Source organism: Gambusia affinis, linkage group LG07 (assembly GCF_019740435.1).
Source record: "Gambusia affinis linkage group LG07, SWU_Gaff_1.0, whole genome shotgun sequence".
NCBI lineage: Eukaryota > Metazoa > Chordata > Actinopteri > Cyprinodontiformes > Poeciliidae > Gambusia > Gambusia affinis.
The window spans coordinates 4,462,284-4,483,800 of record NC_057874.1 but is presented as its reverse complement, the minus strand read 5'-3'; the positions used below and the strand labels follow the sequence as shown (position 1 = coordinate 4,483,800).

Below are 21,517 nucleotides of genomic sequence, written 5' to 3'. Positions count from 1 at the left end.
TTCAATAAAAAAAACTTGTGAATTTTTTTTTTTTTAAACTGCAGCTGTGTGTCTCTGGTGAATTTTTGGTTGAAACATGTTTGTTCCTCATTAGAGAATCCAGAACTTTTACTTAAGCAAACGTACCAATACTTCAAAATAACATTATTCAAGTAAAAGTAAAAAGTATAGCGTGGTAAAAAAGAAAAAATATTTCCAAAAAATACTCTCTTTTTTTCCACAAAACTTACTCAGGTAAATTTAATTGAGTAACTAGTTACTTTCTAACTCTGCGATCATCTTTACCTTTGTGTAATTTTTCACCACATTCAAAGGTTTTCAATCAGTAGCTTAAAAGACATAACAGGATCATGTATGCGCTCTCTCTGAGGTTCAATATGAAATAGTGAAATGCAGCAGCAGGTGGTGGAGAACTGGCTGAAGCGGCTTCCCCCTAGTGGCCGACTGGGAACATGCATCTGGTTCCTGGGCCATAGTTTGACCTCCCAGTCAGATTGTTTGGACAAAAATAGCAAAGGATGAGTGTAGATCCACTGCCTGTGGCTCTTTGGACCTTCCACAATGGCTTTGAATTACTTTGATTAAAACTTTAAAAAAAAAAACAGTCAATTATTTACAGACATAATAACAAATGATTTTTATTAAAAAATATTTAACTGCAATATTTGAACTAACTGTTCACAAAGAATGACCCTAAAAATGCCAGATGTTTTCATATCTGTTTTTCTTGTCATTAGGTTGTCATATTTAGATATTTTCTAAATATCTATCCTCTTTTATATTTCTCTTTATTTTGAATCCTAAAAATAGAAATAAAATGTTGGTTGTTTAAAAATGACAAGAAATTTCCTAAATACATTTTCTTTGTGTAAAACGTCTCTAAGACCGCAACCTTTAGATCGTAAAGGTTGCGGGGTCCAAATGAACGAGAACAATAAACACCACGGCAAGGTAATGCATGTTTTAGTCAAACCTTTTTATTTTTACTCTAAACTCACACAGCAGTCTAGAAATGGCGATTCTGGGAAACAAGAGGGAGAGGGGGAAGCAAGCATTCATAGCAGGGTGGCAGGGAAAAGTTGGAGAAAGCAAAAAAACGGAGTGTGAATGAGTGAGCCTGTCTGTCAGAGGGCAGCGCTCTGCATTCACATCCCTGTGAAAAACACTGAGCCATTCATCGTCAAGCGCTCAGCAAAGAGAGAGGCCGGCCGGTGATTGGATGTGATGGGGGATGGAGGGTCAGGAGGCTGGCTTCAGGAGGGATGGGAGCCTGCATGGGGGGAGGTGTGGAGCAGAGGGGAATCTCTTTCCTCTGCCTGCTGTCTCACAACCACGGACAAAACTCTGTCAAACACGAGTCTGAGATGGAGGGTGATTCAAGTGGTCACCTCTAACCTGCAGCCATTGTCTGTTCCTGCTTGTGTTTGCAAGGCTTGCAGCAGGTTGAATATCATATAAAAAATAAAATGTGAGGTGGTTATATTAATATTTTCCTAAGCCTGACTCTGACATCTGATGGATTTTGACTAGTAATTAACAATAACCCAGTAATAACACCTGGATAATTTGCAGTTATAATTCAAATCCAGATTCAAATATACTTTATTGATCCCCAAAGGGGAAACATTTTTTGTTGTACCTCATATTAATTCAAAAGATTTTTTCAAAAAGTTATTGTAGATAGCGATGGCTATTAGGATAGATCTTAGCGGTCTGTATTACAACACTCTGCTTTTCTAAGACAGACTCATGAAGAGGATGGTCAGGGTTGTCCATAATTTTATTAATTTTGCGTCATCATCTCCAGAGAATCCTGAGTCGTCCCCAGAACAAAACCAGAATTAGAACAGAACCAGCCTTCTCTATCAGGTTGCTTCTCCCCACAACAGATGGTGGCAGAAGAGACGACTCTCTCAACAAAGGACTTACAGAAGAAATACAGCATCTGAAGTAGTCACATCCAACTCATGGTAACAAACTATGTGTAAAGTCTTGAAGCATAGTGCAAAAAATTATGGAGCCAATTATAACTGTGGCATAACCACTCTGTCTTCGGATATCAGCTCAGACAGAAATTTCTACCTGAGAACTGTGTTGCTAAAATGATGAAATATCTCCAAACGGTTTTGAAATGTTCCAGGTATGCATTGGCTTTACATATATGGCTAATTTCTCCAAGTAAAATTGGAAACTTAAAACTAAATTCAAGATTAAATCAAACTTACCAAATGAAAACCTTTTTTTTTTTTAAAAAAAACTGTGGGACAATACCTCATTAACAAGACTTTGAGGTCTCATGACATGTTTGGCAAGAAGTTGAGTTAAGCAAGTAGAACAATGAATGTACCCATTCAATTCCATCCAGTTTATTTATGTAGCACCAATTCAGAACAAATGTCACCGCAAGGCAAGAGGAAAGTTTGAAGAAATAAAGGAAAACAGTGTCTAGAACTGGGAGCTGGTTATAAAGCTCCCAGTTTGATAAGCCCTCGGTTATAAGCTGGCAGCTCCCAGCTCCTGAAAACTAGGCTCCCACTCTACTTTTAGAAATTTTCTGAATTAGAACGAGGGAATTAGTCCAAATTTTGTCGTTTATTGAACTTTTAGAAATTGCGGCGATTGCAGTGCACCACAACATAGGGAAATAATGCCGAAAGACAGGTGTAAAAGAACGCAAAACCACTTCCGTTCTGCGTTTCCTCGCTCCCTTTTAGGTTTTCCTCCACGCAGACATGTTGTCATGGCAACGGACAGGCGTTCAAGCGCATGAGGAGGAATGAACACCGAAAAAGCACAAAAATGTTTCCAATCAATGCGAAACAAAAAGCGTACGTAAAAACACCAAAACCAGAGCATTCAGACCGTCAACATTTTGTAACATCTGTGTTCAGACGTTTAATTGGAGTGTAGGTGTGTGTGTTATTTTAACTCAGTGTTTCTCAATTCCGGTCCTCACGCCCCCTGGCTGCCCTGCATGTTTTAGGGCAGGGGTGTCAAACTGCAGTCCTCAAGGGCCGCTGTCCTGCAACTTTTAGATGTGCCTCCGCTGCACCACACCTGAATAGTATAATTAGGTCATTAGCAAGGCTTTGGAGAACTGGTCTACACAAGGAGGAGGTAATTAAGCCATGTGGCACATCTAAAAACTGCAGGACAGCGGCCCTTGAGGACTGGAGCTTGACACCCCTGTTTTAGGGTGTTTCCTTCTGCCACACACCTGGCTTGAATCTTTGGGTGATTAACAGGCTCCTGCAGATGACGTCATGCAATCATTTGCATCAGCTGTTCTGGTATATCTAAAACATGCAGAGCAGGGGAGCCTGAGGACTGGAATTGAGAAGCACTGAAACTGAACCAAAACACACGGAACTGTGCTGCACAGGACAGGTATATGTTAAAGATGTCAAAGTCAAGTTGTAGCACAACTGACCTACTTCCCATTTTACTGACCTGTGAAATGTGATAGTCTTGGATCTTTGTTACCTACCTGTCGTAGTGTTGACAACTAATGACAAATCATTGCATCCTTCTTTTAGATTTTTTTGCCTGACCCTAATTCCGAATCAATGCATAACAGGAGCGCATGTTGGGCGCACTATAGGTCACATGATGTCCAATTCAGTAATATCAGTAAATATCAATGGTGCTGCCTTTTGTCTTCTCGCACTTCCCGCTATACACTCAAAACGCCCCCAGCGGGAGTCAAGTTACATAGAGTTGCATTTAATGTTGTCGGAAAAAAGAGGTTCACGTTCGTAATGTGTGATTTCCTGAATTCAGTCACCAGCGAGGGTGGCAAATCAATAGGGTTGCAAGGCTTTATGTTAGGGGAGCAACTGTTACCCCAGTATTCCCGTAATGCATTGCGGTAATGCGTTTACATTAACTTGCCAACCGCCAAGAAAATCAAAACAAGCACGGGGTATGCGTAAGCGGGAACGAGCATTGTACGTGCGCGCTATCACAGCACAGTGACAAATATGGCGGCCGCCGCCGGATCAGGTAATAATTCTTTCTGTTCTTACCGACAGTTTTTAATAGTACGTTGGCAAATATTTTCCTTCCCGGCCCGGTTTTTAACGCGCACCGGTTTTCTCTTCATTGGTTATCGGCTTTGTTAGAGTCCAGCAGCCCTTAAGTTAGATTTCCTTCGTGATTGAATGTGGCAGGATGCTGTCACCAAGGGTGCTATAGCTAGCTAGCAGGTCGAACCGGTCCAGGGTTTCAGCAGCTGTTTCATAGCTCCGTTAGACTCGTTGTCCTGGTCCATCTAAGCGCTCGGGGGGAAGGCTGAAATATTCCACCGTTTAAATCGGGGCTGGCATGAGCCAGGGATTTTTGCGGCTTATGTGGTCTCTGAGTGGTGACGCCCCCTGTTATCTGAGGCGGCAGCTGTATCAGTGGACTCCTCAGAGATGAGCCTATCGGAGCCGCGACATTCCTGATAAATCCTCGTAAAACTTTATGCGCATGTTTATCTTTTTAAAGCTCTAACAATATCTGTACCTGAGTTAAAACTTTTGTTTCTCCCAGTTGGACAACTTGAAACTGTGTATAAACATTGAGCCTCTGTTGCGGTTTAGACACGTCTGTGTACCTCTTCGCATTTAAAATATTCATTAAATTCTACCACCTGTGCAGCTTATGTCCTTGCCAGCAGAGGGCGCACTCACCATTAAACGAAGGAAGTCTATGGAAACGCAACTAGGAAGAACATGTTTGGTGCAAATCCGTCAAACGAGGAAGAAGATAATAATAGAGATATGGTTTTAATGAGTCGCCGAATCTGTGGCGTTCTAATTGAAAAGTTATGAATTTAAAAATTAAAAAAGAAAACGGGAAGTCTTTAGTGAATAAAGACGAGTAAATTTTTATCCACATACAGCACCAAGTAACACTTTTTGACCGCGGTTACATCGGATTAGCAAGTATTAAAAATGTTTTCAGATATTCAGCTATTTTTCTCTCTGACATTAAAACACATGTAAAATGTACTCAAATAAAATGGAAAACCAGAAAATAAGTCACACAAACATAACATTTGAAGCATGAGGATTTGTGTTACTTTCCCTTTTTATTTTCTGAGCCTAGTAAACGTGCCACATTTTATACATAGTTCCTTAGTAAAGAAGGAAATGTGGAAACCACTAGTTGAGAGTAGGACTATATAACATCAGAAGATCATGTGGTTAAAATATTCTTATTCAATATTGATATTGGTGATATTAGTGTGGACACTGTCGGTAAAGTGATGTGTTTTCAACACATTGTGCAGCTGTGGTTTGAGACAAACGTAGCTTCCTTCTCTAAAGGCTCTGAAAAAGCAACGCCTACAGGTATCATCTACAGAAACGTTTCTCTTCATCGAAGACTTGTCTGTGTAAGCCAGAGTTTATCGTTTTGCGTTCATGTTTTAGAAGGTTTTCTGCTTTGACACACCTGACTCAGATGATTGCGGTACAGCCATCAATTTTTATCAGGTGTGCTGAAGATGTAAAAAAAAACAAACATCAAAAACATGCAGGTTCGGGTGTATCAAGGGCTGGTGTTAAAAAGTAGTGCTGTATTTATTTTTCAATGTGTTTCTCTCTCTCTCTGTGTGTGTGTGTGTGCGTATAAAAGGCGTTGTTGTTCCTCGCAGCTTTCGGCTGCTGGAGGAGCTGGAAGAGGGTCAGAAAGGTGGTGGAGACGGTACGGTGAGCTGGGGCCTTGCTGATGACGACGACATGATGCTAACTCACTGGAGCGGCATGATTATCGGCCCTGCTAAGGTGAGCCCCCCCCACCCCTCCGGCACACACACAGAACACGTTTTTAAAATGGAACAAAGTGTTTTAACTCTGAATAAATAGGTGATCAAACCAACGTCGTAGCTCCGGAGTTACCACATCTAAAGGTTTTTGGCTGCCAGCACATTTTTGTCTGGATGTAAACTTAATGCTGGTGAACTTGTATCAGCTGACCCCACTTGGCTGAAGATCTAAGCAGTGTACCAATCAGAGACATTTTCACCGTCCCTGCACTGAAGGTTCCTGAAAATAACTTTGGGGAACAAAAGTTCAGGCTGGTTCTGGTGGAAATCCCTGCTCTCTCTCATTTTTTGCTCTGCTGGACCATGCTATGGCGTGAAGCTTTGCGAATAATTATGTGAAGAACTAACATACAAGTGTGATTGTTTTGGCAACTCTTGAGTCTTGATGTCAGGAATGAGACTCTGAAGTTCAAAGGCTTCTGACTGCAGAAGCCTTTGTCCATGTGGGGGAGTTTCTCCCTGTTTTATTCATGTGTTCTTTTTTCTGTCCTGTTTGTATTTCAGACTGTTTATGAAGGCAGAATATACAGTCTGAAAATAGACTGCGGTCACAGATACCCAGAGTACCCGCCTATGGTCCGCTTTGTTAACAAAATCAACTTGACTGGTGTTAACAGTTCAACTGGTGTGGTGAGTGTCTTTTTTTTTTTTTTGGTACACATTTTTGCTTTTCTGATTACACAATAATCTTCGATGCTAGCCCATGTGACTTATGGCGAGTGTTTTGTGAAAAGTTACTTATTTGAAAGGCTTTCAGTAATAGAAAAGCACATCTTCCCTCATTTGTAAGGTGTTGCATGTAGGGATGCACAATAGTATCGGCATCAGCCGATATTGGCTGTAAATTTTAATATCGATCATCGGCCATTCCGTGAAAATAACTCACTGGTGTAAAAAGAGTTGTTTTTCTGACAAACCAGTGACGATGTCGGCAGCACAGCAGTGATGATGTGCTTGTGAGCAGGTTGAGTTTAGATTTGTGAAGATTTACAAATTTGCACTGTTTGAGTGTTGTCATTTTCTTAGAGAGAGCAGATGTCATGAATAAATTTGTCATTAAATATAATGCAAGTTGAAAGTGTGGCATCTCTTTCAGCCTCCTTTTTAGCTTTTGCGTTTGGTATCAAATGCAAAAATAATGCAGTATAGAAAAGCCATATAGGTTCAGTAAGTAGGTATAGGAAAAAAATATTAGTATTGGGATCAGTTATTGGCAAACTGAGTTTTAGCATATCGGCAAATCGACCAAAAATTCAGTATCCTGCATCCCCAGTTGCATGCATTTAAAAAGAAAGATCTAAATAAGTATACAAACAGTATTTAAAAAGACGAACACCACCAAACAAAACCACCATTCTTTTTATTCTTTTGAAATGACAACACACGATGGTTTGTCATCTCCATCTGATGGAAATTAAATGAAATTTCCACAAAATCAGTTGCAACAGCAAAGCCTAAGCAAATTGAGTTGTAACATATATTCGACGCTGAAGTAAAAGAGATGAAACGAAGGGAGCATTTCTTCCCTCAGGTGGACCTAAAGTCTGTGTCGTCGCTCTCCCGGTGGAAGAACTCCTACAACATCAAGATGGTGCTGCAGGAGCTCCGGCAGCACATGATGATGAAAGAGAACAGCAGGCTCTCCCAGCCGCCTGAGGGTCAGGTCTACAGCAACTGAAGCTGCTGCTACTGTCAACACTCTCTCACACACACACACACACACACACACACACACACATGCACAGATATACATATATATATATATGTATATGCACACTCTCTCTCTCTCTGAAGGTGTTCAACCATCATGTTATCCAAGACTGTCAGCCCCAACTTCTTCCTTTCAGAGCCTTCCGTTGCCCGGAGAATCCAGCCGCCTCACCCGCTGCCCAGCCGTCTATCATGCTGACCAGCGGTATAAAAAAGAAACAAAAGTCAGCTTTTATTTTTTCTCTCTGCATCCAGATCGCGACCAAATATCAAATGGTCTGACGGATTGTATTGGTGTATTCTGGGATCATGTGAGGCTGTTGACGTTTTGTGCATGACGAACCACAATCTGCTGCAAACAAAAAAACAAAACGGACCATTTACCACTTTGCTTAAGTTCCCTTCACATTTCCAATCGTTCCCGTTTCTTCCTGGTGTAAACTTCTCGGGACCTTTCTTGAACTAAGCATGTCCAATACAAGGAGATGAACATCTTCTTGACGTTATGTATCAGAGTGTTGCTGCTTTGTTTTAACTTGTTTTTGTTTTCTTTCTTTCTTTTTTGCCAAACTTCTGTGCCATGTTTCATAGTGCTTTGTGCTAATTGTTAGCAACCACTGGGAAGAGGGCCAAATAGGTTCTTTTTTTTTATTTAATTTTTTTGGGCGGGGGGTGGTTCTGTGAGGATTACCACTGGAGAACGTTTTCGTTCAGCTTTGTTTTTTTGTTTTTGTTTTCCATGGAATTGTCTCTTCTTTCCGTCGTTCAGTGAACGCTCACTGAAGACGCCGAATGGCTTTGGATGTTTATTTTGTAATGGGGTAGATCCTAATCAGGGCGACGGTCACCTGTTGCATGGTTTTATTTGAATTAAACATTACTACTTTTGCACACAGTTGTATTTTGTCTGACTGTCTATACACTTTGTGTGTTTAAAAATTATTCATATATATATATATATATATATATATATATATATATAATTAACAGAATAGAGGTAATTCTACCAAAGCTCATTCTCTTTAATACTTTTATTGTTCAAAATTGGTGGACGTTCTTAATTTTGGTTCAGGTAAAAAAATGTATCTCTTAATTAGGTTCACTGATCTGATGTCTCTTAATTACCTTTAGGTATAAAGCTTCCATCACACAGCAGGTCTTGATGTTCAATTCCAATTAATTCATTTCTTTTTTTATTAGCGTGATCGTACTGTCGCAGTGAGACTTCTGCGCACAAGATGAACGTTGTTATGATAATGGAGAAATGATTGGAGGCATAAACGGAGACAAAAATGTGACTGGAATAAATCTAAGTGGTTTCAGTGTCATCATCAAAATTAACTGACCTAATTTGGATTAATATCTACAATCAAAATCACAACTTTGTTGAGCTAATTTCTAAACATTAGCAAGGAATCTTCAATATTTGCGCTTATGTATGACAGTAAATGTGACATTTTGTTCCTCTCCACATCGATCACTGGCGATAACTTGACCTTAAATAAGTAAGTAGCATAAGAAAGTAAAAATGTATTTCTATAGCACCTTTCACACACATGGATCACAAAGTGATTAACAAAAGCAAGAAACTGTCTAAAAAAATACCTTCAGTTGTTTCCTAAGAGTCGGCGCAGTGTGGGGACCGTGGGAGTGCGTCCACGGGTTTTGAAACGGGTTCAGGATGCAGCCAGTAACATTTGACTGGGAAGACCTCAACCATGACAGTTCAAACCAGAATTTTAAAATAAATCCATAAGTGCAGGAAGCCGGTACAGTGAAAGCAAGAACCGGAGTTATCAGAATCACTATTGCTATTGAAAGTAAAAAGGTATGCAGGCTAGGAAAATATTTTGATGATGTGATGAAAAAATAAATATATCAAAGGAAAAATATACAACATTTATGGACTTGTAGAGTAGCAGGTGACTGTGTAACGCCACAGCCTTAGGGCTGAGCAACGTGGCTGAAAAAACGTGACGATGCAAGCTTTCCATGTCGGTCGGTTTTAAGGAGCCTAGTAGTTGATCGCCTACTTTTGTTTTGATGAAATGCTGAAATTGCTTTCCACGGGTCAGCAGGCCCCAGGACGCCTGCGGCAGCGTGACGCTCTAAGCAGATGAGGTGTTTAACCCACAAGCCAATCAAACTGAACTGCAGCGTTTCAGAGTCGGACCGGAGAGCCGACTGAAGCAGCTTCAGTCCACGGCTCAAAGAGAAACCTTCCTGCAAGGCAGAGTGAGGATGTAACTGGAGGAAGACTGCTGTAACGGAGCGCGCCGTCATGGGGGCTCTCCAGGGGATCTTTACCTTCACAAGCTGTGTGAGTATACACACTTTTTTTCCTTTCATGTTAGTTGGCATTGGTGATTTTTATCTTTAGCAATGGTGCTGGAGTCAGTGTTTTACTGTAAAAGAAAATGTTTTAACTTAAGGAAAATAATATATTTAAAAAAATAACATGAAAACGACCTTAAAAATGAATGCAAAATGTACAAACTATAAAACAGTTTTAAATTGTTTTATAGTTTACTGTCGTTTCCTGTCAATTCTCGCTGGTAAATATACAGATTTATTTTATTTTTTTTACAAAGCTCCATTATCTTCTCATGTGGATTTTCATGTGACAAATGAAAAGCAAATGATTTTGTCTGAGATTTTTTGGTGATTATGTTTCAGTGCCAAGGCGTATGATAAACTGAGAATACTTCAATAGTCCTCATTTAGATCCCATTGAGAACAATTGGCGATGAAGAGATGTAGGTCACAGTCCACAATTTCCATATAGCTCAATCTATTTTTTTTTTATAATTCTTGAACAGCAGTCTTCAGAAATTACAGCTATAAATCGAAGCAACCCATTGTATCCATAGCAAATATTTAAGCTAATGATAACAATAGCAAAAAGAGGAAGTCTCTAGATTACTGAACAACCTAATATAACAGCAGTAGCTCTCTGTGCTGAGTTGTCCACAGTGAAGGAGTTTCTTGCTTTGTATCTATCTTCCAAAAATGTCTTTCTAGTTCTGTCATGGCTGATTGGGTGTGTCATGTGATCTCCTTTAAATTGCCATGGCCCAGTTTGTAAGAAGATTAAACTGACTTTGTTTACCTGCCAGAGGTATTAACAATCCTCTGGTGCCTTTCTTCAACTCCACTCAGCTGTTGCTGCATTGAAGAAAACAGAAATCCTTGTGCAGAACTTATGTTTGTTGGCTACTAAGTTGCGCTACGTGCCTGGTAGAAATCTGTCAGTTGTGTCTGGTATTTATTAGCATGATGAGTATCTACTTTTACATTATTGGCAGCAACAGCAACAGATTTAGTTGTGTTTCAGCAACTTTGATTTAATCTGAGCATTTTCTGGATTAAACATCCTGTCTCTGCTCCCAGTGTAAGCAAGTGTTTTTGTCTGATGCAACTTTCAACACAGTGGCCAAGCCCTGTTGGCCACTGTGTCTCTTAAAACAGAGAAATCTTCAAAAGATAATTGGTCTGCTGGGTCCAGCTGGCTGGTTTCGTGTGTTGTTGGTGGACCCAAACGCAGCAGGCGTTAAGGTTGGGCAATGTGCAAGATGTTCCCAGTCCAACAAATGACAATAGGCGATATATTCGCGCAGGTGATGTTTGAACCTTTTTGAATAAGAAATTACAAATGATTTTGAGAAGCCACCCTTTTAAATGACGTGGCAAAATAGTTTTTATTAAATAATAGCGAAACACTGAGTCAATCAAAGAAATGTGCATTTATCTTTAGATATTTTTATTTCGAAAGTCAGAGTAAAAGAAAACCAATGAGATTCTCGGAAGATCAAACCCAGAGAATGAAACTTAAAAAACAAACATTTCTGTATGTTTTTGCTTACGTGACTAAGGGAAATATAGTCAATCAGTCATGTAAGTATGGAATTTTCCATCAGCTTCCCTCCTTGGGGAACAAAGAAACTTTGTTTTTGTTTTGTTTTTTCACATCTCCGGCTTGCACCTATGTCCTTGGACGGAGCGGATTCAGTAAGTTCAAAAAGCAATAACAACTTCTCAGAAGTCTTTTATTATCGGGTTCCGCTTCCCCAGTACATAAAACAAAGCTTTCTTTTCCCATCACAATTGTCATATGTCTCAAGTAAATCATTTCGAGATAGTCCGGTGGAATTGCATGAACTCCAACGACTTCAAAAAATTCAAATGAATGAGTAGACTAAAAGACATTGATTGCAAAATTGTACTTTAGAAAGTAGATGAAGATGAAAAAAGAAATGTTTTCACAAGTTTCACTCCTAATTTTACATCATTAGGAGGGATACTCCTATAATCTCATTGGGAGAGACAGGGGGTAAAAGACCTAGACTGGGTGAAATGGTTACATCACTTCTGAATAAAATCCATTCAGTTTTATTATTATTTAGGTGGAGGAATTTTTGAGAGAGCCCTTCCTTAATATCTGTCAATGTAGTATAAACTAAATGACATTGAGGATGCACACTTGTTTAGGAAGCGAAAATGTGTTCCTAGAAATTCAATAAATCTATCTTCAGACACATGTAGAGAGTGCTCCTGTTCTTATAAAATAATGGTTTGTACATTACAGATAACCACGTTTACCCGTATCTTCTGGGCTCCTTTCTATTCGCCACCATTGGTTTGTTTCCCCAGATGTGCAGCAATGCTACGTTTCCAGTTTGCGGCTGCTGTCCAAGCAGCAGGAACTCCACAGTGACCAGAATCATCTATGCTTCCATCCTGTTGTTGGGTACCATTGTTGCCTGCATAATGCTCTCACCAGGAATGGAGCAGCAACTCAGAAGGGTACCAATAAATTATACAATCACAGCGTAGATGGAGTGGTTGTGTTTCTGAATAAAATAGATAGACAGACAGACAGATAGACAGACAGACAGACAGACAGATAGATAGAAATACACCTGAATGTGCTTTAATATTGACAGTGGAAACCGTCTTAGCCCTACTGTTGAAGCTAGCATCCACTGTCTTCCTTAACTCTACCGCTTAGGGTTTCAGAGTGTTAACGACACTAAAAGCCGCTCTGGGTGAGCTGCTTTGCAAACGCCACCCAATCGCATTTCAAGCAGCATGGTGCCCAGGTTTTTCAGCTTCCCAAGCTGAAAAAAAAAAGTCCCAAGTGGATTTTTTGCTAATAATAGAGTTATGTTCCACACACACACAAAAAAAACAATGAATAAGTGAATCTACAAATACTGAACCACGACGAGGCGCATGTCCACTGAATTGATCTATTTAAGAAAACTCCTGGCAAGACCTAAATTAGTTTTAGATACAGTGCAGGTTCAGGTGTCAGCCTTGTATAAATGTGAAGTGCAATGCTCAGATTGTTCCTCTTTATTTATTTATTTTTGTCAGGTCCCAGGTTTCTGTGACGACCCGGAAGGGTTCTTCATTCCAGCCCATCAGGCATACTTGAAGTGTGAGATGCTGGTGGGCTACAAAGCAGTGTACCGCTTCTGCTTCGGCATGAGCATGTGGTTCCTGAGCTTCTCCATTTTTACACTTAACATCAAGACCAGCAGAGACCCTCGTGCTTCCATACACAATGGGTAAGGACTGAAATAGTGGCAGGAATATTTAGCCTATCATGAAACAAACAACAAATTCTCAGGCTGGCCTCACAGGGGCTGGAAGTTCAGATGCTATGACCTTTGAAAGCTAAAGACGAAACGTGGCGAGATTGGTTCGCAACTTATTTAGTAAGGAAGACTGTTTGAGTCTTTCTTATTATTATTTTAGTGACACTGGTTCAGAAAAAAATGTCAATGCATCACATTAGAGCTGTCCTATCTGCTTTTAGAGATTCTGGAACTTACTTTTGAGCACTGGGACGTCTTTGTCTGTGAAATATCTCTGTGGGATTCCATGTCAAGAGAATGATCCAAGGCTCAAAAATCTGGGCTCTCAAACACTATGTTTTCAAGGGATAGGTATTTTACTATCAGTCTACAAATGACAATATAAGAAATGGTGGGTTTTCTCCTCCCCCAGTCCAATAATGGTGAAATGGCCCCTACATTGTCCTTAGGTCTGAGTATGTGAGTGGATGGTTGTCTGTCTTGTGTGCCTGTGTTTCCCTCTCCTCTCATGGAGAGGGAACCATGAGAGGAGACTTGTTTAAGATATTTATGCCTTGTATTAGGAACCACTCGCCTCGTGACATTGCAAGGAAAGCAGTCCTTAGACTTGGGGGTCCCCAAAGTGGGTCCTGGAGGGCCCCGGCATCCTGCATGTTTTAGTTCTCTCCCTGGTTTAACGCACCTGGATCCAATGATGGCTCATTAGAGAGAACTAAAAAGTGCAGGATGCCAGGGCCCTCTAGGACCCACTCTGGGCACTCCTGCCTTAGATGGATGCATGGATGTTACTATAGAAGTGAGATTATGGATGTTTGTCAAGTTTCAATATTTTTCAGCTTTTCACAGCCCAATATGGCATGGGTTTTATCCACTTTGCCTTGGGTCGTGTGACATTGCACGTTCTCCATGAGCTGTTGGGCTGCCACAGTTCTGTGCTGCTGAGTTCCTCAAAATTGTGTTGTCAAATAATGTTAAGATAATAGTTTAGAAAGTTTACTTGTCCGCTAATCTATTCCCAGCTGGAGAAATTAAAACATACATAGTATAGATGATCATTAAGCCTGGGCTGGAAATTTGAAATAAGCAATGACAAGGGATTTCAAATTTTAAAATTTCCGCACTTGGGATTCCTAACAATTTTTCATAGGCATGAGTGTGTGTGTGTGTGTGTGTGTGCGTGTTTGTGTGCGCGCATGGTTTCGTTTTGCTCTAGGACAAAATGTTTCTCATTATAAGATCTGGCGAATTTATAAATACAGGTAGACTTTGTCTGAATCAATCAGCAATATCAGATGTGGTGTGTCAAAAAACAACAAATCAAGCTTTGGGTGTTTTCATCCCTAATAGTCCGGTAGATTTGGTTCAATTGGGAACTAAAATTGCAACATTTGTTAAATTTTCAGCTGGTGTGTTTTCACACCGTAGTGTGTCTACTGAACTAAACCCTTTGAAAACCTTTACACTTGGGCTTTTGTTTTGGTTGTATTTACCCAGAATGCCCTGCGCTGTAGTTCACTTCTTGCTCTTGGATGGCTCTCCGGGCCCCTTGACATTGACTTAAGCTGAACCTCGGTTCAGCTTAAGTCATCTAACATCTCGGGTCTCGGTTATTAGTAGTAACCTATGCCTACTAATAGGTTTGAAGGCAGGCAAGAGTTTTATATTTTCGGAGTTGGATTGTACTTTCGTACCTCCCCAAATGAACTGGACTTTCAAGACAAACAAACTAGAGTTTGATTAAAGCGGAATAAAAAGGGATGGTGAGAGCACAGCTTTGATTTTGGTGAATTTACCACACAATTATAACCGTCTTATTATCTAACTGAAACTCATCATATTTATTTTCAGATACTGGTTTTATAAGTTTGTTGCCTTGGTGGCAAGTACAGTTGGTGCCTTTTATATTCCAGATGGGCCTTTCACCTACAGTAAGACCTTTATATTTTTGCTCATTACATTCCCTGGCAGAGGAGTAACTGAATGACCTGTGTGGCTTTGTGTTGTTGCAGCATTATTTGTCATAGGCTCTGGAGGAGCTTTCTTTTTCATTCTCATCCAACTGGTGCTGCTGGTGGACTTTGCTCACTCATGGAATGAGTCTTGGGTGGAAAATATGGAGAAAGGCAATTCCAGAGGCTGGTACACAGGTCTGTGTCTGCAACTGCAACTCTGTTTAATAATGTCCTTTCAAAGATGTAAATTGTTTCTGCAACATGATTTGTTTTGTGCCGTCTGTTTGTAGCTTTGCTGGCTGTCATGACCCTTAACTACGTCACTGCGTTTACTGCGGTTGTACTGTGCTACATCTTCTACGCCAAACCTGATGCTTGCTCCATCAACAAGTTCTTCATCAGCTTCAATGTGATGCTGTGCATCGTGGCCTCTGTTGTTTCTGTGCTGCGCAAAGTACAGGTACAAGAGATTTGGGCTTCGTCAAACATATTTCAGTATCACTGAAGCCCTAATATGGGAGGTTCTTAAAAATGTACAAACAAAATTTAAATATTGATTCCTTTCTTAAATAATTAGAAGCATTAAAATTAATGTAATAATTGTGTCCTTAAGTCAGCATAATGCAAAATCACCAAAAAAGCACGGTCTCAATCTCATTGTAATCTGTTGATGACAATGACAAATAAATCTTATCTTATCCTAATATGGTTAACATCTTGACTTGTAGTTTACAAGAGGGCCCCTCGACAAAGTGGGTACCAATCTTGCAAAGCAGTCCAAAATCAAAGCTTTGTCTTGTATTTGAATATTTTAACTTTTTTTAGTTTAGTTTTAGTTTTGTTTTTCAAACAAAAAGCAAGTCTAGCAAGTGTGGGATTAATAGATTCATATTCTTTCCATTTGTATCCACAGGAATTTCAGCCACATTCAGGTCTACTACAGTCATCTTTCATCACCCTGTACACAGTGTTCTTGACCTGGTCTGCTATGACGAATGAGCCTGGTGAGAATATATATTTATGTCTATGTTTTATTTGGCAAGGAGATTGCTCCAGATATTGATTTATAGATTCCAGACTTCAACAAAGCTGACACTATTTCTTGAATTTTAACAGAAAGCATGTGTCACGATTGAGTTGTGTTGGATTGATAGTTTGGATTCATTTGCTTCATTTCACCGTATTAGTCTTATTTTGATTAGATCAACCTTGTTGAGACCTGCCATAGCAAAGCATAGGAGGCATTTCAGCTGACTGTTCAGGTTCAAAGTTGTTGCTTTTAGAAAAATATGCCCATGTTCCTTAAGGTCTTCTTGTCATTTAGTTTTACTACTTTTGCCTGCTTCTCGTGACGAACTCAAACAGGGTGGTGTTTACAGCAGTGTGTACAGGCATAATCAGTTGCTCAGTGACCTGGCTCTGGTCTGCTCACTCGTTCCCATAAACTTGATCTTTCAGGCTGAATACAAAAGTGATTCCATAGAAACAACACAGGGATAACACTCATTTGTAGATGCGGAGAACTAGAGATGGCAGAACACTCAGGTCCTACAGAGGAGGGCAGAGCTTCCAGTTAGAACTACAGAGACGCCACGTTGGCGGAACTATTACTCCAGACTAGTATATATGTTTTATTATATATTTACCACCAATGACAAAAATAATAATAATAATAATAATAATTTCACTTTTCTACCAAATTCACTAATTTTTACTTTTGTTTTGAATGTCTGTTTTATAATATTTTCACCACCAGTGACAAAAAAAGAATGAACTTTTCTGACAAATTCACCAAATTCACAATTCTTGTTAAGAATTATAATATTAGTAGTATTTCAAAAGAGCACAAGTCTCATGTTTTTTGAACAATAATAATATTTGTTGTTAATCTGTTGCTAAGAGATGAGCACCTTTTCTGGTAACCAAGTGCCACGTAGTAAATATCTCATTTACTTTTGTAAAATTTACCAATTGTAAATTCCCTGTCCAAGAGATGCAGTATTTCAAAAGAACTTATGTTTTATAAACAATAATATTACTTATCAATTAGAGGTTAAGAGATTAGCTTTTTTTTCTGGTAACGATCTGCCACAAAGTATAAATCAGATTTTTACTTTTTGTTGAATCTCTGTTTTATAATTTATTTATCATCAATGGCAAAAAGAGAAACAAAAAGCATTTTCACAACTGCACAATTCTGGTTAAGTAGTATGTAGCATAAGGTAAGTAGTATTTCAAAAGAGCAGAAGAAATCTTTAGTTTTTTGAACAGTAACAATATTTGTTGTCAATCTGTTGCTAGGAGATGAGCGTGTTTTCTGGTAACCAAGTGCCATAAAGTAAATGTGATTTTTCCTTTTCAAATGTAAAAAATCAGTAGCTAGGCAGTGCATTAGCATAAACATTGCTAATGTAGCTGCTGCCCTCGTTAGCACTATCTTTTCCCTAAAATAAGCTGTTTGTTGTTAGCTATTTTGTTTATTAGCCATGTTTAGCACATGCCACTGCCAGAATTTGGGCTAATATTAGCAGTTTGGCTAATTTAACTTATACACTAATTTTAACATACTGAATGGTGCAAGTCCATGTTACTCCACATGCTTGTGACTCCACAGGCTGTCGAGTACATTGTAGCTTCATCAGCTTCAATGTGATGCTGATGAAGCTGATGAAGTACATGCTAATTTTTAGCATCAGAACGCTGGGTTCCAACTGACAGACACATTTTTGTAGGCCCTGTTTAAATTAATTCAGAATTTTTTTAGTTTCTGTTCTGCTTTAGTTCAGTCTGTTCTTAGTTTTTTTTTCTAGGCTTAGATTATTTCTATTCATATTTATTTCTTGTGCTTAGTGTTTTATTTTGGTTCGATTTCCCTGTTTGTGTTTGCCTGTCCTCGCTCACAGGCACATGGTATTGTTTTGCACCATTTGTTTTGAATCATTTGGGGCAAAACTGTAAGTGCAATATTTTTCTCAACGTGTGACTTAAAAATAAATCGTGTCTACTTGTTCGGGAGAAGCGGAACCGCTGTTTAGTGTTTGTGAAAGACTGGGAAAAATCTCTTCAAAGTTCCGATAAAAATGTATTTCTGACTTCAACTTCAAAATTATGAGGCATAAATACTTTTGCACCAAAAATACCTCCAAAAACGTAACAATTATAGCCACAACTGTTAACTGCTAGCTTCGTAATTTGAATAATTAGATTGCTAGGCGTTTATAAATGTCATCCTTGTATTGAATCTGGACCTAAAATGCAGCATCTTACTTCCTGCTCTCCATCTTGAATCGCCTCATTTAAAACCATGTGACTGAAACCCATGAAACATTTTCATGGTTTGTATTAATACTTCCTTGGCAGGATTTGGATTGCCATCAGTATTGGAACCACTGATTTCAACTTTGCTTAAATCCTCCCAAACAATATCTTTCAACGATTGTTTTTGCATTAGCAGTCTTCTCTTCTTGGTGCAGGCTAAATATTTTTGCGTTGCCGTGTACAGATCGAGAATGCAACCCCAATCTGCTCAGCATCTTCCAGCAGATCACTGCTCCCACAGTTTGGCCCCCGGAAACAGAAAACCAGACGGCCGTGGTGATCATCGGAGCCGAGGAACCTGTTCAGACGTCCCCCTACTTACAGTGGTGGGATGCCCAGAGCATCGTGGGGCTGATTATATTCGTTCTGTGCATTCTTTACTCAAGGTAAAAATAAAATAAAATTAAAATTTAAACCAATTCATTTCCATGAAAATTTGCCAAGGGGTTATTAATATTCCTGTTAAGGGCAGAAAGCTGTACTTGTCCAGATTGGGGAAAATCAGCTTAACTGTGAACCAAAAAGCATTTTGTGTCCCGAGTAAGCCTGGATGAAATCTGACTTCCTGGTTTGTCAACGTAGGACGTTTAGTTTTGTAAGCTTCACTCAGTACAATTTAGGAAACTGGGTGGACAGGACAGATTGCCTAAAAACTTTGTGACAAATAATAAGGTGAAGGAAATCTAAATCAAAGTAAAACAAACAAACAAAAAAAATATTCGCTATCCAGAAATGATTCATTATATTCCTTGAAACATGAAATAAAGGACAGTCTAGAAAATCAAACATCTGTCCAGACTCACTTCTCATTTTTCATACTTACATGAAGATTTTGATTGCCCTATTTTGGACTCAAATGACTGTAAACAGTCAAACATTAGACACAGAGGTTATAGAAACTGATGAAGTTATATATATTTTATAACTGTTCTCTGTCCTGGTTTGTTTGGTTAGGTTAGGCCTGTTGAGGTTTCTTTAGGTATTTTTTATTTTTTTAGGAAAATATGAAATTATCTCACCTCTGCAGCAAACAAATTGCTATTAAGAATGTGTATCAATCAATGTTGTTGCTTTTAAACTGTTTCGTAGTTTGTTTGAAACTTGTGCTTTGGTGTGACCAGGTTGTCGGATGTTTCATATTTCTGCCCAGGTCCCTTTTGAAAATTAGATCTGGCTCTCAATGGGGTTTTACCTCCTTAAATAGAGGAAATAAAAAAAAAAATAATTCCAGTTTCACTGTTATCATAATTTATTGTGTCCACCTTATTTGGCCGTGTGGCAGTCTGACACCAAACAACCCAAACAATCTAAGAGAAAACTGGAACATAATACGTCATCCTGCTGTTACGTTACAAATAATCTGGTCGTGTGAAATATTTCGGAGACCGACCGTCACGATATCTCTTGTCCGCAGCATACGCTCCTCAAACACGAATCAGGTGAACAAGTTGACCATGGCCTCCAAGCAGTCGGCTGTCCCCATTCAGGGGCCCAGCAGCAGCAGCGGCAGCGACATATTGGAGGGCCCCACGGGCCCCAGGCGGGCGATGGACAACGAGCGAGACATGGTCCAGTACAGCTACTCCTTCTTCCACTTCATGCTCTTCTTAGCTTCCCTCTACATCATGATGACACTCACCAACTGGTACAGGTCAGTGACCCCTGCACTCCTTCACATTTAGCTCGACTTTAAAGTTTTCATCGGGGACAGTTTGTTCTCCTGTTGTAGAAATATGTCTCATTAGAAAAATGAGTTTTCTGTGTGTGATTCTCCATTTCACAGCCCAGACGCAGACTACACCATAACCAGCAAGTGGCCAACAGTTTGGGTAAAGGTCTCCTCGAGCTGGTTGTGTTTGGCCCTTTACATTTGGACCCTGGTGGCCCCTATGATTTTCCCCAACCGAGACTTCAGCTGATGCTGTGACGAGGGACGGAATAATTTCTTGTGGAGATGGACCTGGAACGGCTGATCTGTCTGACCAGGATTTGTTTGTAGAGAATTGGTGATCAGGTTAAGTGTGCCAAACCGTAATGTGTAGACAAGCATTTAAAGGGTGTATCTCTGCACTATGCTTTTATTTATATATACAGTACAGACCAAACATTTGGACACACTTTCTAATTGAATTCAATGAGAAGGTGTGTCCAAACATTTGGTCTGTACTGTATATGTATGTATCGCTTGTGTTTTTGACCTTAAAATAAGAAGTACGCTACGCTTAGGTAAGACAAAACCAGAAATATGACATGTATTTCCAAACAGCTTAACATACACCTAAGAAAGAATAGAGTCTAACAAGGGAATAATAACCCAGAAGTCAATATGAGAGCCTAGTGTCTTCCTGCAGTCAAGAAGGGGAAGTGGAGAACTACAGCCAGATTAAGTTAAGATTTGTATCGAGATACGATAGCTAATCAGAAGGAAGATGTTACTTGGATACATGGTGATGGGCTACTGCTGCACGTAGGCAACGCCTGATACTTTCACAGCCTTGAGATGTTACTCAAGGCCGTGGGACGGAGTCTGTTCCCTCGCTCCCTTTCCTTCCAGACTGCTTCAAACTAGTTTATGAACTCAGGAACAACTGGGAGTTTCTAAGATCAGAAACATGCAGCGTACAAAATATTCTGTCACAGACATGAGAACGAGTTCATCAGCCGCCTCTCTTATGACCCTGCACAGAGTTAAAACAGCAGCTTTAATGACCCGAGATTAACACACATCCCATACAGGATTTTCAGACTCAAACATGGTCAGCTGGAAGATTTAACACTTGAGCACCAACTACAAAGCCTTACAAATGCAAACATTTAAAAAAGTTCATTGTTTATTCACATCAACAATGTTAGCAGAGATTTTGGCTTCTACTGTTAGCTGATAATGGACACAAATGAGCGTAGTTAAGGATTTATTTTATGTAACCGAGTAAGCAGAGTAAAAAGCTCATGTTGGATGATTAAAATAAGTCCATAACCATCTAAAGTGCTTAACACTCAAAATAATATTCAACTAATTTATCATATCTGCAGTGATTCCTTTGGTGTTGTTATCTGTGTTCCTGACAAGTTCCTATTTTGTATTAAATTATGGAAAATAATGTCACTGTTGCTGCTTCGTTTTT

General features: G+C 39.5%; 2 protein-coding genes across 5 annotated transcripts; both read left to right on the top strand.

The window, feature by feature from the left end:
- Positions 1–3,296: 3,296 nt before the first annotated feature.
- LOC122833714 (ubiquitin-conjugating enzyme E2 variant 1-like) lies at positions 3,297–8,413 on the top strand. 4 transcript variants are annotated; one of them, XM_044121518.1, is made up of 5 exons: positions 3,297–3,387; positions 5,623–5,771; positions 6,317–6,442; positions 7,344–7,470; positions 7,607–8,413. In XM_044121518.1, the coding sequence occupies exons 2-5, from the start codon at positions 5,727–5,729 to the stop codon at positions 7,858–7,860; spliced, it is 552 nt and encodes a 183-aa protein (XP_043977453.1). In that variant the 5' UTR covers positions 3,297–3,387; positions 5,623–5,726; the 3' UTR covers positions 7,861–8,413. The 4 variants fall into 4 exon arrangements, with proteins under 4 accessions (XP_043977453.1, XP_043977454.1, XP_043977451.1 ...); XM_044121519.1 differs by lacking the exon at positions 3,297–3,387 and adding an exon at positions 3,908–4,002 and having other exon boundaries at positions 7,660–8,413; XM_044121516.1 differs by lacking the exon at positions 3,297–3,387 and adding an exon at positions 3,908–4,002.
- A 1,201-nt stretch (positions 8,414–9,614) lies between these two features.
- si:ch73-267c23.10 (serine incorporator 1) lies at positions 9,615–21,493 on the top strand. Its single transcript, XM_044121514.1, has 10 exons — positions 9,615–9,842; positions 12,173–12,325; positions 12,899–13,092; positions 14,971–15,050; positions 15,132–15,269; positions 15,365–15,534; positions 15,988–16,078; positions 18,577–18,778; positions 19,807–20,043; positions 20,176–21,493. Exons 1-10 carry the CDS (start codon positions 9,804–9,806, stop codon positions 20,309–20,311), a joined length of 1,440 nt encoding a protein of 479 aa, XP_043977449.1. The 5' UTR covers positions 9,615–9,803; the 3' UTR covers positions 20,312–21,493.
- Positions 21,494–21,517: the final 24 nt, after the last annotated feature.

Excerpts from the sequence above, each read along its gene's own strand:
- LOC122833714 (XM_044121516.1), top strand. The coding sequence starts at position 3,981 with ATGGCGGCCGCCGCCGGATCAG. Across the intron at positions 4,003-5,622 it reads GGCGGCCGCCGCCGGATCAG|GCGTTGTTGTTCCTCGCAGC; the intron begins GTAATAATTCTT and ends TGCGTATAAAAG. Across the intron at positions 5,772-6,316 it reads TGATTATCGGCCCTGCTAAG|ACTGTTTATGAAGGCAGAAT; the intron begins GTGAGCCCCCCC and ends TTTGTATTTCAG.
- si:ch73-267c23.10 (XM_044121514.1), top strand. The coding sequence starts at position 9,804 with ATGGGGGCTCTCCAGGGGATCTTTACCTTCACAAGCTGT. Across the intron at positions 9,843-12,172 it reads TCTTTACCTTCACAAGCTGT|ATGTGCAGCAATGCTACGTT; the intron begins GTGAGTATACAC and ends TTGTTTCCCCAG. Across the intron at positions 15,535-15,987 it reads CTGTGCTGCGCAAAGTACAG|GAATTTCAGCCACATTCAGG; the intron begins GTACAAGAGATT and ends TTGTATCCACAG.